Raw genomic sequence first — 23,839 nt, 5'->3', positions numbered from 1 at the left:
TCACTATAGAATTTTGTTATTGTAGGTTTAATTTGTAATTTAGTAAATTCAAAAATATTCTTTGTTCTTAATTTCTATGATAAAATGTCTAGCTTTCATTAATCAGGTATTCTTGTCGTACTTTAATTTTTATTGTAATTGTAATTGTAAATTTAATATTAATTGTAATCTTATTGTTCATGTTATAGTTGTAATCCCCTGGTAGAGGGGCAGAGAAGGCCTGACGGCCTTATCTCTACCAGGTTAAATAAATAAATACTAATACTACTAATTCCGTCGGCGCTAAATAATCTAGTAGCTGACACAGAGTCGTTAAATAATGCACTAAAAATATAAGCACGCAGTGTAGTTTAGTAGCTGCACCTACTCACTTTCGATAGGTCTACTAATCTTCTTAGAAAATGACTGCTTACTTAGACAGGTAGAGCCAAGCGTACAAAGTAAATGTCTTGCAAATGAACTAACTTCAGGGAAAGTCACGTCTGATAAGGACCTGTATAAATCAAGTCCTACCTTACCGCGACACCCAATTAATGTATTCTTTTTACTTGTATTAGTTCTAACTGTAGAAATTCCGAAGCTTTGGTCGGGTTGAACGACATAGGATCTCTAACAGGCATAGTTCTTCTTTCATCAATTTATATTTTAAAAACCCTCTCAGGTATAAGACCTCTTGTAGTTGTTCATTTGTTTGATTATCGATGGTACATGTGCATATAATTACGGTACATACACAAACAGTATTCATCTTCCGTTTCCTTGTGAAATTGGTATGGAGGAGCACTCATTTCAAACGCAGTCTACTATCGCGCTGCTGAAGTACAGTACTGGAATATAATATTCGTGTAGCGGTTGTAGCCTATTGAGTCACTTCGCTCTAAGGAAGTTGATGGATGGAGCTGAAGGGAAAATTATGACGTGTTGTTCCGAAGAGAAGTCTCCCGTCTCTGAGTATGATGATGTTGATGAAAACTGAAGTAGACAGTAATGTAGACGGTAACGCTCTTCTTAAAATAAAAATACTGTAGTAGTACAAAAGTATTACAAGTAGGGCCTATTTTTTTACTTAGAAAGTTAATAGCCTATTGTTTCACACTTCCGATGATGGCAAGGACAAAATTTTAAGACTCGATGCGTCTTAGAAACAATGGATATCTTCCTACGCATTGAAAGATTAGATGTAATTTAGTTCTTGCAATGCTTGCAATACGGTATTTCAGAGGCTTCAACGATGAAAGATCAAACTAAGAACTGAAAGAATCAATATGGAGATTTGTAAGATAAATAAATTGCAAAACGTCAAGTCAGTTGACAAATCTTCCAAGGATATCATAAATGAGTTTCATTTTTTTCAAAGTTCACGAATTTCCACGTAATTCTGTTCCTGTTGTTTGAATACAGACCTACAGCAAGAGAAAAGTGTAACATCCAAGTAACAAAGAAATGTACTAAGTATAAATGCACACGAATGTGCTGGATTGTTCTTCACTCTTTACTTTGTATATTCTTGAATGAATTTTGTCCTTATCTTTTGCACATATTGATATAGCTTTCGCAAAGCGAATGGCATATTATGTAGTTTTCGTTTGGCACATGGAATTACTTCTTTTCTTTTGTCTCTGATGGAGCCCAACAATGAAATGGCACACCACAAATAATTCTTTACTTCTCCGAAATCGGAATGTGCCTTTATTCTAGCCTGAATCGTTTACGACGCTATGATTGTGTTACTTACTTGTTATGGACTGTTGTCCCAAAATATAATTATTTTAGATTTCGTGGGGAAATTTTCTATATCAGAAACATTCCAAATATTGTTTACAATAATATATCTTTAGTATTATGTTCTCTTCCATTCAAGGCTATTGGAGTGTAAGGAAACACAATTTATGTTTAGAAAACATGGATCTATTTACAACGCGTCAAAGAAAGGCACCGTCTTGCAACGGTTGCAGTTATAGAGGTTAGGTTCATCAGTACGTGAAGAAGTTAACAATGTGAGTTAAGCGGTTGTGCCGCCAGCCCATGTGTCTGTCGGCGAGATCCAGATCCTGTCAACAATGCCCGGGCGTCAGTTATTGTAAATGTTTTGCTGCTTACATGGCGAGATCAATAGCTCAAGATGATTGGCTTAACCCCCAAAGCTCGGCCTTTGTAACAAGAGCCATTGTGTCGTGTTTGTGCGACAGGCAACTGTCATTCCTGTTGTCCTGGTAACTGCTTTTTGTTTGTTCGGGGCATGCGCAGTCAATTGTGAATGAAAGTAGAAGTTGTATGAGTGCAAAATATCTTGAAGGCTTGTGACTCCCCGGAGTTGCGAGACGAGGTTCGTCCAGTTCACACCCTCACACCCTCCTCTCCTCCTCGCCGGAAATGGCAGGTACTCGCTGCAAAGGCTCCGACCTTTGTGTAAACCTTCAGACCTGAGTAATGAATTTTCTGTCTTCTTCCTTTTCTTTCCACTCTCTTGAGAACGCCTTTCAAAACAAATTCCACTTATAAGAGATCCCGGTGCTACTACCTGTGTCCAAAACATTGCGGCCCGCATCAACTGCACGCGTTGTTCATTGAGCGTACACGGAAACCATTACCATGTTAATTATAACGAAATTTTTAGTTAAAGTTGCCTACTTCTCATAAAGTCGCGCAACTTTTATCTGAAAAATTTTATAGTTCCTGGCTTCAGTATACTCGACAGGCAAAACACGTAGCATTGTCGCTGCGTGATTAACGCTAGGGTTGTTGGTTTGAATCCCGCCAAGAGTATAATGTTCTCTACCGTTTGAGGTGAAGGACTAAAGTCATACTGATATCACTTCATGAGAATCCTGAATGTCCGTCTAAAAATTATCCTTATTGCATTTATACTATTAATTTTTATTATTTATTTAATTATTTATTCATTTTCGTGGATCAATTAATGCATTATTGGCAATTTTAAATAAAGGGTGTCTGATCCGTGTAGGTTTGTTCATTATTTGACAGAATCAAGTAAGCCAATTGAAGGGTTCAGAACCATAGTGAGCCAAGCGCCATTTACTAAAACCGTAGGAAACAAGGGTTAAAATGCAGTTATCACCATAATTCAATGGAAACATATAGCAAGTAATATAAAGTATAGACATTCAAACTAAATGATATGTCGATCTTCATTAAACTATGATACTCGCTTAACTTTAACCCTTGCTTTCTCCGTTTTTAATAAATGGCGCTTGGCCCACTATGGCTCTGAATCCTTCAATTGAATTAAATAGAAATAGGTCTATTGAAAAATTCTATTTCATCCAAACTTCACACAATTAGAGACGTTGTAGAATTCATCATTTTAATTAGATTATTAATCACTTTATCATTAAAAGAATCTTATATTCTAGAAGATCCAGATAATTTTACTCTACTATTTTTTTTATTTATTTATATCATCAAACATTTATCTGGTCGTGGCGGATTAGATGCAAGTTACGATTACTATATAAAATATCACTGGATAAGGATTTTTAATTTCTCGTCCTCAGAGAGTGAAAAAAAATCTATGTATATATTCACTGGGCAATAGCTATTTTGGGCGAAATTCTGGTCGCTTTAAAGTTGGTCCAACGATGAAGTGTGTATAGTCTTTCGATTTTTATGGACAAAAAGCGGAAATTTACAAACAGTTAGGCCTATTCGAGGTTTATGAGTTTTCGTAACGTCTCGAAAGATGTTTCAAATTTCAAACAGGAGACGAACTCCATTCTTGTAGTAGACTTACAAACAGACAATAAATTGCTTTGGCGGATCATCAGAAAATATAGGCGTTTAACATTTCGTTGGAAACCCGGTTTCTAATCCCAGAGAGATAAAATGGTATTTGTGATGGACAAAGATGGAATTGAAGGCATATTTTTCCGTTTCCCCTCTCATATTGTCACCAATTTTCCATAATGACCTTGTTACCAACGTTTCGTAACTAAGTAGGCCTATTCAACTTGCTAACCTCCGTCATAAAACAGTTACTTGAAGTTTAAAGGTTAAGAGAGAGAGAGAGAGAGAGAGAGAGAGAGAGAGAGAGAGAGAGAGAGAGAGAGAGAGAGACTAAATAGCCTGCATCCACGGCGAAGAAATGAGTTCAAATTCCGGCAATTATGGATAAAGAAGATTTTCGATCCCTACATTTGTTGGAAATTTCTATTTGATTTGCCACATTTCGACCAACTCTACATCATCATCTCATTGCCATCCTCATCACCATCCCGATCTCGACAGATTACAACATAATCAAGCATAGATAGGCCTATCATCTACAATTACACAAAGATCTCATTTAACTTAGATATTGGCAAAAAAATCCACAATTTCTCATTTACTTCCATAAAATTAATGTTAGGCCTACTGAAGAAACCCTAGGTAATGTTATTCTCGGAATATCACAGTGTTTTCTGCCCCTTTGATATTTAGTCTAATGATGTTGAGCTATGAAATAGGTTGAAGACTTATGACAGAACAAATGTTGGTAGGCTATGTTCACATAACTAATACCAGCATTGATATTGTTCTTCAGAAATTAAACTCGGCCTTACTCGGATTTGATCCCTGTTTTCTGAAGTAGAATTATAATGGGTGTAGAGAGTACTAAGGTACTGAAATATCGATATTGAAATTTTTACGAATATATACATTTTCAGGATCTATGATTCTCAAAATTCTGGGTAATTACTATATTACTAACTGATCGAAACTTAAAAACATAATTTTTGTTCCAGTTGCAGGAGGTGATCTAATTTAATATCACATATTTTTGTTTTCGGACATCCAGGAATATATATTTTAATTTTACCAGGATTTGGTATAATTTCTCTCCTAAACCTTTGGCTATATTCTACTCGCAATCGATCTGAGACGTAAAACTCTGTTCCTGATTTGGATGGCTTCAGCTAAATTATTGCCCAGCTGTTCCTAGCTGCATGAAGTTCCTTCTTTTACGAATAGATGTCTCTACAGGCCAATGTCTTGACTCAGACTGCAGATGCCTCTGCAGAACAGCACCGCAGAGCCTTTATCGAAAAAAGAAGAGAAGTTGGAAACCCTGATGACGGGCAAGATAATTGAATGAGTTGCAGTGCATTCGGAGCTGAAAAGGAAACAAATTTTGAAATGAGATGAACCAATAAAAATGTCGACTCGAAAACACAATGAGGAATAAAACAGTAAAGTATCGTTTTAAAAATATTAATTTCAGAGGAGTAATTATCAAGTATCAATTAAACATATAATAAAAAAGTCTTGGACAAAAGTTTAGAGCGCTGAAAAATCTATGTACAGTAGATAACGTTCGTCGAAGTAATGTAAGCTTGTCTTTTGTTTCGAAAGAATATCAACAATGACATGAATTGCCTCTTGCCCTACTTACTTTTGCACTTACTATCTACTCAGGCAACAGAGGTATTCGTTATCTGTGGTCCGTCCACTCTCCATCCACGGATATGTTCCAGCCTTTTGCCTTATTGTGACCTTCATAGCTTGGCTTTTCTTGAGTCTTTAGGGGAATAAACCTTGCACTTAAGCTTGCTTTGGCCATTGTGCGTCCTATGCAATCATTCGTGAGTACTATGTTCACAGTATGCCATCCTGCCTCTGACAGAGTTAGGTCCCATCCTCAGACGAATACCTGGTAGGGCCTAAGTCCTAGATCCCAGAGCTCAAGTCCTTCCTATATATGCATCGAAAATCGATAGACTATGTACTACCATCAGGACTTGACCCCACCCTATATTGAACTATTACAGATGATAGATGAAATTAGGAGAAGTGGAGAATGTTGGTGGAATGTTATAGGAAAATAGGAGTCCCTTCAATGTCTGCTTTGTCCACCACAAATTTCATCACGATCTGTCCGGGGACCGAACCTGGACCGCTCCAATGGAATACCAGCTCGCTAGCAGTTGAGCCACAGACGCTGACCAGCCAGATTACTCTTCCTTATGGCGAAACTCTTACGACTTGAATAACGGCGCAAGTCGGGGAGCCTAGTTGGCAAGATCCACTGCCATATGGGAATGTATCCGGTGATACTATAGTTTACGGATATCCTGTTGATGAGACTCGTTAGCATTTGAGGGATAGTCACGGTACAAGCCGGAGTGCGCCAATAGGCGAGACTCACTGTCCTGTAGGAATATCTGTAATACCTGGTGACCACTAGGAAACTAACTGATCTCTGGAGATAAAAGTCCACTACGCATCCCTCATCCATGAGGAGTTGTAGTCATAACAGGAGAAATGCGGTCTGAATGTAGGACTTACATCTGTCCCCTAAGCCACCGGCGTAGCTCAGTCGGCTAAGGCGCTTGCTTGCCGATCCGGAGTTGCGTTCGGGCGCGAGTTCGATTCTCACTTGGGCTGATTACATGGTTGAGTTTTTTCCGAGGTTTTCCCCAACCATAAGGCAAATGTCAGGTAATCTATGGCGAATCCTCGGCCTCATCTCGCCAAATATACCTCGCTATCACCAATCCCATCGAAGCTAAATAACCTCGTAGTTGATACAGCGTCGTTAAATAACCAAGTAAAATTAAAACAAAAAAAAATCTGTCCCCTATGTGCTCATATAACATAAACATACAGTCATTTTTTTATTTTATTTTAGTCGGTTATTTAACGACGCTGTATAAACTACTAGGTTATTTAGCGTCGATGAGATTGGTGATAGCGAGATGATATTTGGCGAGATGAGGCCGAGGATTCGCCATAGATTACCTTGCATTCACATTACGGTTGGGGAAAACCTCGGAAAAAACCCAACCAGGTAATCAGCCCAAGCGGGGATCAAACCCGCGCCCGGACGCAACTTCAGATCGGCAGGCAAGCGCCTTAACCGACTGAGCCACGCCGGTGGCACATACATTCAGGGACAAGAGTTTCTTATGTCATAAATTGGTCTACTCACGTTATGTTGTATTCCAAACATATCCTGCGGTGGCTGAGTCGTCAGATATTCAGCCTGTCATGTAGGCGGCCCGGGTTTGAGTCCCAGTTTCAAAGGTGCGTTGGAAAGCTAAAATATTTTTTAAATAGAGTAGGCATATTCTCATACAGGGACAGAGTTATTTTGATACTGTAGGCCTAAATCTGTGACACTGGATCCAGATTAGCTTCTTTCCCATAGGAAAGTATATGAATAATTTTATTATTCCTTAAAATTCATCTTCAAGCTTTGGGTTTGAATCTCAGACCTCACGGTAACCAATGGCTCATCGAGCACGATTTGCAGAAGTGCTTTAATGAAACTTAAATTCCTCAGATTTCGCCCCATCGAACGTTCTGCGCTGTTCTTCGGACTCGGATTACCTGAGCTGCGTGACCGGCAAGACGCTGTGGCCATGTTTTCGGTGAGTGCTGTACCTCGCTGGCTGGCTGGCAGGCTCTGTGTGCTCAACCCTCCACCCTTGTGTTTGACTTTGTTGTGGTTGTCAACCTAAGCTAATACCCCGTGTTTACAAACCTCTACCTCCCATGTCGCTGCAGTACGTCTGACGTCCGGTGTTCGAGCCTCGCGCCTCGCTGACAGACGGGAACAAACCGGCGTTGCCAAACCACACAGCACCGTGCTACTATCGTAACTCTGTTGTTATTAACAGTATTAAATTGCCGCCCGGTGATAATAAAATCTTGGAAATGCCTTAAGAAAAGAATTCTCCGCAGCAACGTAGCATACCTATGTTCAGAAATTTTCGTCGGATTGCCTTCAAGAAGCCTCGATCCTGCCATGACTACATTTCACCACTATCCTACAGCAAGAAAAACATTGCAAGCACTTCACCCGGACACATCACAGACTCCGGCCGCATCACGTCAAAAGCTCATGCTTGTTTACATCATAACGTCGAACAGAATATGAACCAGAAATAACAAAATACCTGAAGAGATACCTGCAACATGTCCCAAATGTCAGATATAGGCCTAACCTGACAATTTTATGCATGTCTTTGGCACTATCTATCTATCTATCTATCTATCTATCTATCTATCTATCTATCTATCTATCTATCTATCTATCTATCTATCTATCTATCTATCTGTTAATCTGATTGTCTCTCTGTCTGTCTCTTTATCTATCCGTCTATCCGTCCGCTTATCTATCTATCCGTCTATCCGTCCGCCTGTCTATCTATCCGTCCGTCCTTCTGTCCGTCTGTCTGTTTTTAACTATTGCAGATAATATATGAAATGAGAGGATGTGGACAATTTTTATGGAGGAATAGAGGGAAACGGGAGTGTGCCGAAAAAAACCTTCTACAACATATGCCTTTTCCACCAGAAATTCCATCACGACCCGGCCGGGGGTCGACCCCGGGCCGCCTGAATGGAAGACCAGCATGCTAGCGTTTGAGCCACACCGGATCGGAATGCGTACTTTACAGGAGGTCTAGAACTTATACCGCGGATGACCTGTCATAAGAGTCTCTTCATCTGCGGGGTTAATATTTTTCTCATTGAGTTCAATAAGTGTGAAGTTGACTCATGAAATACGGAGAATAATTTTATTACGTCCAATACAAAATAATAATACGCATTAAGTTGTATTATGTTTTAATTTCAATATTAAATAACGTATAATGATAAGTTATATCAGGCACAAAATACGAATATGAAAGGCACACGAGATTTCGTATTTTTGCAGGGAATCCGAATTGATGGCTGTAGCCTACCTATGTGAGAGCCAAGCTTGTTAACTATTTTTCTCACCAAACTTCTCGTCCAACTGAAGGATGTTAGATTATTTTAAGAGGGGAAACCCGCATAGAGGACATAATCTCTTAGGACACACAAAAAGGCGCGAAATCTGTCGCTAAACTTTAGTTGATGAGATCTGGTGTTCTTAAATTACAGGTTCTGGTTCCGCCTTGGTCACATATCAGAAGCGCTAACTCTTCAGAATCATCGGGGGTCGAAACCGAGACATGTGAGTTCCGTTCTTCCTAAGGCGGGACCCGAACATAATGTCTGTAGACTTCTAGTACTTTTACCAAAGTCAAGGCAGGCAGGCAGGCAGGCAGGCAGGCAGGCAGGCAGGCAGGCAGGCAGGCAGGCAGGCAGAATTAATTGATCTTTTCTCATCTCCATCAAAATTAAGATCTGATGGGCAGTAGCCGTAGATATTTGCAGGCCTATGATTCGAATTTTTGTAATTGGTTATTTTACGACGCTTTATCAGCTGCTATGGTTATCTAGCGTCTGAATAAGATGAAGGTAGTCCACACCTGTGGAGTAACGGTTAGCGCGTCTAGCCGCGAAACCAGGTGGCCCGGGTTCGATTCCCAGTCGGGACAAGTTACTTGGTTGAGATTTTTTCCGGGGTTTTCCCTCAACCCAATATGAGGAAATGCTGGGTAACTTTCGGTGCTGGACCCCGGCGTCATTTCACCGGCATTATTACCTTCACCTCATTCAGAGCTAAATAACCTAAGATGTTGATAAAGCGTCGTGAAAAAAAGATGAAGGTGATAGCGTTAGCGAGTTGAGTTCAGGGTCCAGCTCTGAAAGCTACTCAGTAGCCTATTTGCTCTTAATGAGTTGAGGAAAAACCCAGGAATAAAAACCTCAACCAGTTAAATTGCCCCAACCAGGATTTGAACCCGGACCCTCTAGACGTGTTAACCGTTACTCCACAGCGGTGGACATGATTCGAATTGAGGAAATCTTTCATCACGAACGTTTTGAAAGTCTGGTTGCAAATTGAATCAGTTTTATGCGACTAACATATTTTCTGTAGGCCTACATATTAGACATATCGATGGCTCAGAACCAGATTGTTCCAAGTCCATTTTAATATTTTTTGTTTCAGGAAAGCTATTTTAAGCTCCTGATATTCAAAGCTTTATAATAGCTTCATAGCAACCTTATGGAGAGGAATTTTTACAATTTTGTTCGATTCATATATGCAGACAAGAACTGGAACACAATGAAACACAGATTTCTTTCTTATAAAACGTTGGACTTAGAACAGTCTGGTTCTCAGCCATCGATATGGCGAATTTGATGTTATAAGCACACACAATTGGCTGAGAAGAAACTGCCTGCTGCAGGATGCACTGGAAGGAATAGTGAACGGGAGAAGAGTTCGGGGCAGAAGAAGATATCAGATGATAGACGATATTAAGATATGTGGATCAGATGCGGAGACTAGGACGAAGACAGACAATAGGAAAGATTGGAGAATGCTGGGTTTGCAGTGAAATACCCGTCCTTGGACAGAAAACTATGAATGAATGACTGAAGCATACACAAAAACAACACAATAATAATAATAATAATAATAATAATAATAATAATAATAATAATAATAATAATAATAATAATATGCTTACACCAGGTAATTTTAATAGAAAATATTATTATAACAGCTGAAGATCGTGCAGCATACATAAATGAAGACTTACTTATCTTTCCAAAGGGACTAAGTGCCAATTTTTCGAAATTCATTTTATCCAATCCATACTAGCATATCATACTGAATGGTCTCTATTGTAGTTTAACGTATACTGTAAGTGACTCATTCGCACACCCAAAAATGGTGTTGGAGGCATCTCAACATGCATTTGGCAGTGTGTTTGTAATTAATAGACTTCGTTGAATTGCCACACGCAGCATGCAATCAGGTTGCCGATTTATGGTAGTATAGAAGAGGTGAGTGACCTCCCGGTCTCGTAGTATAAGCAATTCGTGTTAAGAGATGTGACCTGTCCAAATAGATAGAGTAGCTACAGCTAATGTATACCTATATAAGCACTTGTTTTTGCATTACTGTGGTTGGAATAGTCAAAGCTTAACATTTGTTCAGTGCAGACAAGAATTCAATCAAACATACTACAATGAGAGCGTTTCTGTTCCAAACGATTGCCCCTGGAATACCCTTACCCTCGTAGCCAGTCTTGACCCGTTGGAAAACGTGGTTGGATGCTGTTAATTATTATGCAGAATATTACGGCAAAATAATGGAGGTAATTGATGTATTAGATAGCACAGACAGTTCCGATGTTGCAGCTATAAAATCATTGCCTTCTGAACAGCTATTGGAAGATATTCTGTTCATTGATTCTAATTTTAAAATCGTGTCCAAAAGCATCACCCTGTTAGAATCGTCTAAACTACAACTCTCAGAAGCCCTTAATATAGTGGATAAATTATCACAAATGGTTATCGGAAATAACAATTCACTAATTTCAGAAAAAGTGAAATGTAAGTTGAGAAACATTATTGCTAAAAATTCTGCCTATTCACAACTTCGTATTATAAATGATGTACTATCAGGTCACGACAAGACGTCTGAAGTTGGTGTACTAAAAAGTAGTGGCTTCCCGTTCTTCAAATATGCACCTATTACATCGTGTGATGTTGTACGTACATTTTCCCAATATAAAAACTGTTTGAGTGACCATCGGAGGAGGTTCACTTTGCAGTCGCTCAAAATGTACGTAACTCTTCACTGCAATGCACATATTCAAGGATGATGTGAGTATATTACATTACATTTTAAGAGTTAATATATCTCACTACAAAATAATTGTGTATGTACATGTTTAGACATTTCCTACGTCAATGACCATTCATTATATTTCTTGAATTCAGGATACGGGTTTTATTGTAACCGCAGTATACTGCTCAGTGTTTACATAAGAGGCATACTCCATCCGTTGCACGGCCCCTTCTCATACAGTCTATACCGCGTGCGTAGTAAACCTTACGATTCTCGTGGCAATTCCACGAAGTCTAGTAATTAATATCTCAAATTTTTGTCTTAGGTGCTTAGCTCCTTTGGGAAGATAGGGCTTCAATTACAAAAGACGAAAACATGATGTGCAGGTTTTAGGTCTGCAAGAACTCTGATAAAATCATAGTACAACTAAGATGTGAACGTTCCATTTTGCTCTCGCCAAAGTGTATGCCTATACCGGCTTGACAGAGTGTTGGCAGATCCACTGTAATATTTGTAAAGTTGTTGGAATGAAAATGGGAACAGACAAATGGTATGAACATAAGACATCCCAATATCGACAAGTGAAGATAGACAGGAAACAGCGATTTGGAATCAATCTAGATCTATAAATACAGATAAGTTAGAGCGTGGTATATCCAATAAACCTGCCATAGAAACATGAAACAGAAGTTGGGCATGCTTAATTATAATTTCATTACATAGTAACGTTATGAGCATGAATGCTAAAAATATCTGGAAGTATAAGAATTTGATGTTAGAAATACAACGTAAACGGAACACTAGAGCAAACATCACACCTCCAGTTATTCGCTCAATTGGAAATATATCATATTCGCTATAAAATTAACTGAAATATGTTCCTGGAAAAGACAGCATTGCATAATTTTAAAAGAGAGCTCTACTGAGAAATATGTGAATGTACTACGAAGATATACGTAGCCTACTAGTTATAAGAAAAATTCAGTCGGTATTATATACTTGGGATTGTCTGTAGATATGTTTTGTAAATGAGTAAATTGGCATTAACTCAGGAACTACTACATGTAATTTACGTCGTGTAGAAAAAATTAATTTTATACGATTTTCTAGGTGGCGTAATAAATTATTTTCTTGGAAGCGAATTAATAAATTGCTATAAATAATTGATAAAATGGCGAACTTACTCGTGTTAATTGTGTAAGCATGTGCGGCTTACAGCTGTTTCGGTGCTAATTTGACACCATCTTCAGAGCCTTCTGTGTCTCGGCGTCATCTCAACATCTCTGCCTGTTGTGTGGGTGCGTTCGTGTGATGAAGAGTTGAGTCAAATAGTGTGTGTGTTCTGAAATTGATCTGTGTGTTGAGAATTTGATTGGGGTGTGTTTTAGTGTGTCTGTATATTTCATATTGTTCTAGTGTGTTGAGTTTTTCGTTTTTGGGTTGTATGTGTAGGATTTCCATGTCTGTATTTATGTTATTGTATGTATGGTTAGTATTAGTTATGTGTTCGGCATCCTCATCAGAAAACAGAAATACAACATAGCATACAGAACAGAGAATACACTACAAAGACATCTCAACACACAAACAACACAAACAAATAAATACAACCACAAAGGCGTATACAAGCTCACATGCAATAGTTGCGACAGTTACTACATTGGACAGACAGGCAGATCATTCCAAACTCGATACAAAGAACACATTAAAGCAATACCCAGAGGACACAATACATTTACACATGCCGAACACATAACTGCCAATGCTACAATCAAATTTATTATTCTATTGCCGTTCATTGGAGTTTTATTTTGGACAGTTTTCTTGATTAAGAATTTATCCTTTATCAAGAGTTACATCACAATCACCGATCACAGTGATCACTTAACGAAGACACAACCGCGACGAAAATCATCACAAGGAACTATCACTAAAGGTGAATCTTGATAACGATTATTTTAAATGACGTAAAAAGTAATTATTTATAAAAAATATTGAACATAAATAATAATTGAGGCGATAGCCGGAAAAAGGGTCCCTTAAGCAGAAGTCATGTTTTAAGAAAACAAAGATTGAAATATTTATTTTTACGTAATTGCGATTTGAATGCACTTTTATAAAAATAACAATTTGCATACTGTTGCAGTAATATTTGTCTACAAGTTCTTGTTAAATACGAGTAACATTCCGACTTTAATAGTGTTATAAATATATTACTATTATTATTATTATTATTATTATTATTATTATTATTATTATTAGAGCATTTTATAGGCCCTTTTTCCAGGAAACAAGTTAATTTTATCGAAATACTTTCAATATGATTATATTTTATCAGAAATTAAACATCAGCATTGAACAGCGCACACATTACAGAGGTTACAAGTTCAAAATCATTTTAGTAAAATTGTATTTCTTACATAATATCTCATAGTTACACCATAAATTGTATCGAAAACGTAAAAATCAAGAATATCTGTTGGGTGCAGAATATAGATTACAGGTTATTTAGTATTAATGTAGGCCTACGAGTATAATGGATTCACACTGACTTCAAAGTTTATCTTCGGAGTGCAGTTTACACTTTAGTGCACATCCTGGATGGACTCACACTCACTCTGAGGATCATCTTTACTGATGTTTGCTGAGTTCCATAACTACGCAAGGGTACATGGGTTCATTCAATTAGCTACGCTACTCTCTGTTTACAAGATAGACTATTGAAACGAAACTAAGTAAGCAAGTAGATTTTAAAACGGAGAATTGAATTAAACATTCTCCCAAAAGGGCCTATAGACCTATGGACCCATTTTCCGACTACCGCCTCAATTTGTAAAGGGATACAAGATAAAAACATAGTCAAATACACGGTTAATTGGACTGTTAAATATTGCAACTCATTACACATGGCATGTGAGGGGTTTGCTTTTTGGTACCCGCGGATCGGCGTATAAATTATAGGCCTACTACTGACATTTTAAAACAATATGATATGACATCCCAAGATATTACAAATATTTGTTTAAACATCTTAAAGAAATCCTTAGGCATTTTACATAATCATTTAATTTTTCAAACTTTCTAAATTGTAAATTGTACTATGATTGCTACCTACTGTATTGATTTTTCTCTCTATTCCACATATGCATTTCTTTAATTGTTTTCCGGACTTATATGGTCATCTGTTATTACAGGCGGATACAAAATAAAATATTTCGTATTTTGATTTCCGCTTAGTAATACTTATCACTAGGCTTATAATGTTGGGGATCGATTACACAAGTTGACTGCAGCATGGCACATACGCCGGGGACGTAAGCAAGTACGAGGACATTGACTTGATTCTGCGATCGATTACGCGATTAACAAGGTGCACATAAACAAATCTGGACAACTTTAAAAGTAAATATACGCTACATAGCATATGGAAATTCATCTTTTGAAGAGGTGGAGAAGTTCAAATACCTTGGAGCAACAGTAACAAATATAAATGATACTCGGGATGAAATTAAACACAGAATAAATATGGGAAATGCCTGTTATTATTCGGTTGAGAAGCTTTTATCATCCAGTCTGCTGTCAAAAAATCTGAAAGTTAGAATTTATAAAACAGTTATATTACCGGTTGTTCTTTATGGTTGTGAAACTTGGACTCTCACTTTGAGAGAGGAACATAAGTTAAGGGTGTTTGAGAATAAGGTGCTTAGGAAAATATTTGGGGCTAAGAGGGATGAAGTTACAGGAGAATGGAGAAAGTTACACAACACAGAACTGCACGCATTGTATTCTTCACCTGACATAATTAGGAACATTAAATCCAGACGTTTGAGATGGGCAGGGCATGTAGCACATATGGGCGAATCCAGAAATGCATATAGAATGTTACTTGGGAGGCCGGAGAGAAAAAGACCTTTAGGGAGGCCGAGACGTAGATGGGAGGATAATATTAAAATGGATTTGAGGGAGGTGGGATATGATGATAGAGAATGGATTAATCTTGCTCAGGATAGGGACCAATGGCGGGCTTATGTGAGGGGGGCAATGAACCTCCGGGTTCCTTAAAAGCCAGTAAGTAGGCCTACATAGCATTACAAAGGTATATTTTTACGTAGCTTACATTTCGTTATGTGCAGAGGAATTATCATAGAATTATTCTTGGGTTTGAGTTTCCTCCTTTCTTTTCTTGTGCTACAATGTCTCTGCACATAATAACGCTTGTCACCTCGTATGTTTGTATTACATAATTTACATGTAATGTTACCGTCATTCACTTCAAGACACTTACCAAATTCCGGTGCAAAAGTATGCGCCTGAGAACCTTTAACCTTCGGCATTATTCAGTAGGTACACTCTTTACACATGCTACGATAGTGACTGGTGAACGGATAGTCAACTTGAAATCACCCTACTTATCACTGTTACTGTTCTATCACAATAGATTTAAACTGAATTGCGATCTCAAATGCAGGAGTAGAGAAAGGAAGGGGCATTGTGAGTTGCGTCACTAACATGGTCATTGCGACAGCTGATCTTCTCTATGGACTTGAAATAAATATTTTTGGCTTATGTCCTAGCTACATAAGATCTATTTCCTCTTTCAAGCAAATTAATTACTTTCTTCTAACGTGATGAATCTCTTTTAGAATTATTTGGAGGGGCAAAGCCCCTCTATTAGGACACTAATTTTATAGGGGAGCGAAGCTTCAGACTTTATAAGTAGAGGGGGTAGAGAATGGCAGAAAATTCTCTGCCCCCTCTCTCCAGAAATCGGCGCATTTGCATGCTGTAGGTCTATATATTATTTTGTGGGACAGATTTTTATAGAGTAGGTCAGTTTCAGCTATGAACTGACTCCAGTGTCCATTGCGAGTGTACCCGGCTCAAACCAATAACAATGCGAATATCACATGACGTCTTTTCATAAGGGTTCGATGTCCGGTACATGCTATAATAGGGTTTTTCAGAGTATTTCGGTTTCACTTACGAATTGCCTCCACTGGTCCATTACAGCGAGGCGGGAGTGTACCCAAGCTCAAGCCAATAACTATAAAATGTGGTGGTAATGTCGGCCGGCAGATGGGGGCACGAGAGAGGTGACAAGGGGGGCCCATCAACTGTGGCCACCGCGCCGCGGGGGGCCCTGCACTGTCAAACAATAACCCACCATCAGCGGTCACAAAGGCCAAAATATTTGGAAAGTTTTCAGTCGGGCGTCTAATCTTTCTTCCTCTTTATTGTGTACGCAACCTGGGAGCGCGTACCACGACAGCACGCGAGTGTCGTGTTAACATGGCCCTGTCATCTCCGGCCACAACATCGCTGCAACAGTGGCACATCGGCGTTTGTAAGTCACGTGACTAAGGAACGTTTAATTTCGGAAGCCGGAGTGTTGACGTACTGTGTACAGATCTCAGTTTACTATTTTAGAAGCTCTCAAACACTTGTACGACTCCGTTCTGTAAACCGAATGCTTTCATTCCATCCGGCTTAGAGCGGAAGAAACAGAACTGCTACTTCGTAGTTAATACAGATGCTTACAAAAATAATATTACAAGAAAAAGACATGACCATCTGCAGCGACTCAGGGTTCGATTTCTGTTAAGATGGTTTCCGTGTGTCCTGTGTTATCTGAAGCGCTTGCCTTGAGTCATGCTGACCACATTGCTAGGGAGTCCTGAATATTACTGATTTCTGTTTATAGTTGATCATCACCACAAGAGTAAGAAATAAATGAGCTCGGATGATGATGATGATGATGATGATGATGATGATGATAATAATGACGACAAAAGATATCGCAGACGTAGCAGTAGGGGAGAGTTGGGTAGTATCGGACTTCGGGTAATATTAGAGAGTGATGTTTCTTTCATCTGCCACCAGATGGTAGTACAGTGATGTTTCTTTCATCTACCACCAGATGGTATTAGCAGTGTTCAGATGTTGCATACAGAAACGTAACCATGTCACTTAGGTACTATCATCTGGTGGTAGATGAAAGAAACATCACTGTCCGATATTACCCGATGTCCGATACTGCCCAACTCTCCCCTAAATAGGTTTACAGTTAACTTTGCTGTGGCTATGTTGTCTAGATCATTAGCATGTCACACAGGCGGTCCAGGGATCGAGTCCCGATAAGACGTGGGGTTTTCATGTAGAACTACGTGTTTCTTCTCACTAGGCATAAATGAGGTGTATCTATGAAATTGATCGTCACATAAAAATGCAATCTCCTCTCTTGTTCTCCTTGTATTCCCCTTGTTCCCCTTGTCTTACCCTTGTATCTCCTTCGTTTCCCATTATTCTCCTTATATTCCTCTCGTTTTTGCATTTCCGTTATTCTTGCTTCTCCTTGTTTTATTTCTCGCACCAACCACACGTAGTTCTACGTAAAAATATTATTGAATCACCATTTGTTAAGGAAAACCCTATTGTACAAAATATATTAGGGTTATAGTTGGAAACATTCCAAAAATAACTATGTAGGCCTACGTTATACCATTAACTATTGTGACTTAACACTTATTTAGACGAAGATGTAGGCCTACATAAATTATACATTTAAACTTGACCATATCGTGATTTAACCAAATACCAGATTATTTAGCACATATAGGCTAGGCTTAAGGAATGAATGGAGGACGTTAAATAGAATGGTGAATTCAGTTCAGAGTTTGAAGATTTGTGAATATTAAGTTAATGAACGTAACAAACTCTCTTGTGAAGTAAAATGTCACTGAGGGGGGTTCTAGAGTTATTTCTGCAACTGTTCACCCCGTTGAGATGTGCAGTCAAATTAAATCTTTTAAGTGTCAAAACCGAGAGTCAAACAAAAGATGTCCTACTGATGAATCACTTTCTTCACACAAGCATACACTTCCACTGGTGACATTGATATTAAGTGTCCAAAAGTAGTTGCCGCATTTACCATGTCCTGACAGAAACTGGGTAAGAGCATAGTTGGTCGATAAGCTTCTGCACTTGAGTCGGTCCTGAACTGTATTAAACTAGAACCGCTTGGTTAACGCGCCAGTTGTGCTGTTGATCCATTGTCATTTTTACATTTCTGTAGTTCTGATTTTGCTAACCTTCTTGATATAATATGAGAATGAACATTATTTCTTGTAGTTCTATTCAAAGTCGGTGATTGCTGCAGTTTTGGCAAGTTGGTCAGCTCGCTCGTTGCCATCTTACTTACTTACTTATGGCTTTTAAGGAACCCGAAGGTTCATTGTCGCCTTCACATAAGCCCGTCATCGGTGCCTATCCTGTGCAAGATTAATTCAATTTCTATCATCATATCCCACCTCCCTCAAATCCACTTTAATATTATCCTCCCATCTACGTCGCGGCCTCCCGAAAGGTCTATTTCCCTCCGGTCTCCCAACTAAAACTCTATATGCATTTCTGGATTCGCCCATACGTGCTACATGCCCTGGCCACCTCAAATGTCTGGATTTAATGTTCCTAATTATGTCAGGTGAAGAATACAATGCGTGTAGTTCTGCGTTGTGTAACTTTCTCCATTCTCCTATAACTTCATCCTTCTTAGCCTCAAATATTTTCCTAAGAACTTTATTCTCAAACACCCTTAATCTCTGTTCTTCTCTCAAATTGAGAGTCCAAGTTTCACAACCATACAGAGCAACCGGTAATATAACCGTTTTATAAATTCTAACTTTCAGATTTTTTGATAGCAGAGTAAATGACAAACGCTGCTCAACCGAATAGGCCTAATAACACACATTTCCCATATTTATTGTGCGTTTAATTTCCTCCCGAGTGTCATTTATATTTGTTACCGTTGCTCCAAGATATTTGAATTTTTCCACCTCTTCGAAGTATAAATCTCCAATTTTTATGTTTCCATTTCGTACAATATTCTCGTCACGCGACATAATCATATACTTTGTCTTTTCGGAATTTACTTTCAAACCTATAGCTTTACTTGCTTCAAGTACAATATCCGTGTTTTCCCTAATCGTTTGTGGATTTTCTCTTAACATATTCAAGTCATCCGCATAGATAAGAAGCTGATGTAACCCGTTCAATTCCAAACCCTGTCTGTTATCCTGAACTTTCTTAATGGCATATTCTAGAGCAAAATTAAAAAGTAAAGGTGATAGTGCATCTCCTTGCTTTAGCCCGCAGTGAATTGGAAAAAACATCAGATAGAAACTGGCCTATACGGACTCTGCTGTACGTTTCACTGAGACACATTTTAATTAATCGAACTAGTTTCTTGGGAATACCAAATTCAATAAGTATATCATGTAATTCTTCTCTCTTAACCGAGTCATATGCCTTTTTGAAATCTATGAATAACTGATGTACTGTACCCTTATAGGCCTACTCCCATTTTTTCTCCAATATATGCCGAATACAAAAAATCTGACCCATCCCACACAGATGTGATAGGCTTGCGAGTTAACACCCGCATATCCATTACATTACTCACAGCCATTGTGTTAAAGCAGTAACTTGTTATTGGTGGATTTGAGTGCAGCTTAGATACTGTATAAATATACCTATGCATCATAGTAAGATGTGTAGCTATTGCTTTTTATTTGAAAAATCCAATTGGGGTTTTCTCGGGTTCTCCGTTACCCATTTCTAGATATTAACACTTTTGCGACCGGTCTCCATTTCATACTCATCTACATAACCATTTCTCTGATCACTGGTTGATGACGTGCGAAGTGGGCTAGCCTGGAGACTTGCGGATATGCCTGCATGAACCTGAATAAGCAGAGAACCTTACACAGTCGACTGGTGAGGGTGAGAATGCGCCTAACCGGATTTTATCATAATAGTTCACGTAGGCTATGTAGCGCTATGAGTTCACTCCCCCCATCAGGATAGGGCTAATAACCACAATGTTGTCTTCGTTGATACTGTTTGTTATAGTACTCACTTCTGGTCTCAAACATCACGGATTCAGATCGGGGTGATAATAGAGACTAATATATGAAACTAGTTTAGGGACCTATTACTGTATGTTATTCTTTCTCTGGTTTCTTAATTTTGACAAAAACAGTAACTGTATTTCATTATAAACGTGTTTCATACGCTATTTTTGTACGAGAGCATTATAAAATAATTAATAAAAATAACATAAAATTCTTGATGATGGGTAATTTGATGATCTATGAAGAAGGGGTTGCTCTGACAGCAATGATGTATTAAATATTTTTGCATAGCAAATCGTCTCATATTTATTTACTTTATGACACAAGTTATGTCGTCATAATAGAAGTTGTGACTTTTTAGTTGGCATGGTAGTAGGCCTATTTTACGGTACTGGAGCAATAATGTGACATATTGTACACGATTTTGACTAACAATAAAGACTGTTTATAGTACTGGAGTAAAAAAAAAAAACCTACAATTGTTTTCTTCAAAAGCGAAATAAAACTTAATGTCCCGAATCGTAGATCTAAGGTAGGGCGTATGTGAAAGAAACATAATTCATGCAAAATTACCGCACTGATGTTTCTAGCCGCAATAAACTCCTTCTGTCTTTATGTGCCAACCATTACCTGCTGGATCGCATCCTATAGCTGCGTAAACTGTCTGGTCAATCAAAATTATTTTGCCGCTAAAGGCTGTGTGATGTATCTTGTCTCACTGTGAAAAGAGAGAGAAAGGAGATATGTCTTACCTCGTCTGTGTTGTTATGGTGATGAGGGAGTGGAGCGGTGCCGTCCATCCATCCAGTGGCGGAAGGGACTAGTTGATACATTCTGTAGCGCAAAATAAAGTAACAAAATATCTCTCTTCGTACTGTGTAGTTCCGTCACTGAGCTTGTCTTTCAAGAAACTGAGTTCCAGCAGCCTATACAATAACAATATTTTGAAAGGAATCCTGAAAATTTACAACCCTCCTATAATCTCCACCCTCATTTGAAGGGACTTGGTTTTATTGCTACTGAGACAAGATAAACCTTACCAGGTATAGGTGACAGTGCACACTGCTTAACATCCCTAAAATACACGCATAGGCTATACTGATAACTAGAGACGAGAATTTCATGCACTATAACATCCCCAAATATGCATGCATTCATGAACTATCAAACTATGAAACATGCACGAACAAGCGGAAAATACATTAAAATATGCACTTTCATGTTTGTTCCAAATTTCTTATTTAACTTCACTTTTTTCATAGACTAGTTTACAATTAACGACATTTCTAAAATGGTTTCTGTGTGGTTTCTACGCTTATCAGTCAATATGTTTTTGTAAGCAGAGAATGACCTCTCTACATCGCAAGAAGTTATAGGTGCAAACTTAAATAAACATTTTTCTGGCATTTAGTTCTTTCTTTCTTTATTTCTTTCTTTTCTTTTCTTTTCTTTTCTTTTCTTTTCTTTTCTTTTCCTTCTTTCTTTCTTTCTTTCTTTCTTTCTTTCTTTCTTTCTTTCTTTCTTTCTTTCTTTCTTTCTTTCTTTCTTTCTTCACTCTTGATTCCTGAAGCTAAAATAAGGAGGATAAAATCGAGAAACTGAGATGTCCACTCAAAATCATTAAAACATGCATTTAAACTGAATATAATGTAATTATATTATATGCATGATTAAGCTAAAAATTGCTTAAAATATGCATTATGTATGTTTTTATCCCCAAAAAGGCCAAAACATGCAAATATGCACGGAAAAAGTACACATATTTAAAACCGGAAGGTAATGAAATGGCTAAGTACTAAGTTTCAGCTATGTCCTATGTTCCTATAAAAACATGCATTTGCATGGAATTCAAGTCTCTACTGATAACGTTAATAGCGATGTGCACTACCTGCCATCTAGCGACTACTCGCACGTGAGCGTTGATTGAGCAGGCAGTGTAAGCAGCTATAGGATGCGATCCCAGATCACATATATAACAGATTGATCATCCCTATGTTAAAATCAGTAGCACTTTGAAGAGAACAACCTCCAGGATCGCCACCCGTCCGCCGTAAACAAACACGATGGCAGTACAGTCGCTAATGCAATTCAAATGGGAGTTATGACGTCATTCTTTATGTAATAACTAGATGGCAGCATAGTAAACCTGACAAAAGTTGCAAATCTGGCTTTCGGGTAGTAGCTCCCTGTAAACCAGGTTTGAATAATTTCAAGGAAAAAAAAAATATATGTATATATAATATTTTCGTTACTGGAGGTAGGGTTAACAGAAAGCCACAATTTAAGTCACACAGTATTTGTGTGCATTCAAAGTTGGGTTCTGGCGTCTTGTCAGCCCATTTGAGTTGTGTGGATATAAAGGAAAAATTGTAACGGTGTCGTGTATAGTTCCTGGGGTAGCTCAGTCGGGAGAGCATTCGTGCGCTAAGCGAAGGGTCCCGGGATCGATACCCCGGCCCCGGAACAATTTTTCCTTGAAATTATTCTGACAAAAGTTGTTACCGTCAAAGCTTATAAGGCCGAGCAATCTGGGTAAGAATGATCTAGGATGCGATCCAGCAGGCAGTGGTGCCAACATCGCGATTGAGACGTGACGTCATTGCAGAACGGCCAAAACTGGATAATTCTGACGTACAATGCACGATATAAAGTAGAAAGAATTGCGACGCTACGTTTAAAGAAGTTACCATTGAGAAGGTATATAGGTAAACAAAAATTCACCACGTAAACGAATAGCAAGCCCTCAGCTAGCTGGATCAAACTCTTCTCATTACCTTACCGAAACTGATGACATGAGCAGTATAGGCTATCATAGATCACAGCTGTTAATTCTTGCCAAGCTTCCATTGTCTTATTTCATTACCATTGCCCATGTTAAACTGATGAAAGCTTTGCTAACAAATGCAGTTGTTTAATGCGTATGATTCTGTCCTCAGCGTTCGTCCTATTCAGCGCGCTCTGCACCTGGATGGGCGCTGGTTCAAATCCCGCAGGGAGGAGTTGCAATTATCTACAAGGTAATTGAAGTTCGCAAGTCCGTGCAAGAGTGGCGCAAGTGCTAACCCACCTGAACTTGTGTTACAGAGGTGCAAGGAGAAGCTGAACACGCTGGCCATCTCGGTGATGAACCAGTGGCCCGGCGTGAAGCTGCGGGTGACGGAGGGCTGGGACGAGGAGGGGCACCACGCCGTGGACTCGCTGCACTACGAGGGCCGAGCCGTCGACGTCACCACCTCCGACAGGGATCGAGCCAAGTACGGCATGCTGGCGCGCCTCGCCGTGGAGGCGGGCTTCGACTGGGTGTACTACGAGTCCAGAGCGCACATCCACTGCTCCGTCAAGTCGGGTGAGCGGCGCATTCCTGCTGTAATTGGGCCCATTAACGTGACACCCCTGCGATGTTATCTGCCAGATAAACGAGTGCTGCCCTGGAACGGACATGATTTTGGCGAGTTCCACCCCCACCCCCGCTGTA

General features: G+C 38.9%; 1 protein-coding gene across 1 annotated transcript in view; it reads left to right on the top strand.

Moving 5' to 3' along the window:
* hh (hedgehog signaling protein) overlaps positions 1-23,839 on the top strand; it is a 154,485-nt gene that overhangs the window by 111,264 nt on the left and 19,382 nt on the right. The window contains exon 2 of the mRNA XM_069825721.1: positions 23,449-23,710. Coding sequence (XP_069681822.1) covers positions 23,449-23,710 — 262 coding nt within the window. The remainder of the gene's footprint in view (positions 1-23,448; positions 23,711-23,839) is intronic.

This window comes from Periplaneta americana, chromosome 5 (assembly GCF_040183065.1).
Source record: "Periplaneta americana isolate PAMFEO1 chromosome 5, P.americana_PAMFEO1_priV1, whole genome shotgun sequence".
Classification (NCBI taxonomy): domain Eukaryota; kingdom Metazoa; phylum Arthropoda; class Insecta; order Blattodea; family Blattidae; genus Periplaneta; species Periplaneta americana.
Note: the sequence above shows the minus strand (reverse complement) of the source record. Positions and strands in the feature narration are given on the sequence as shown.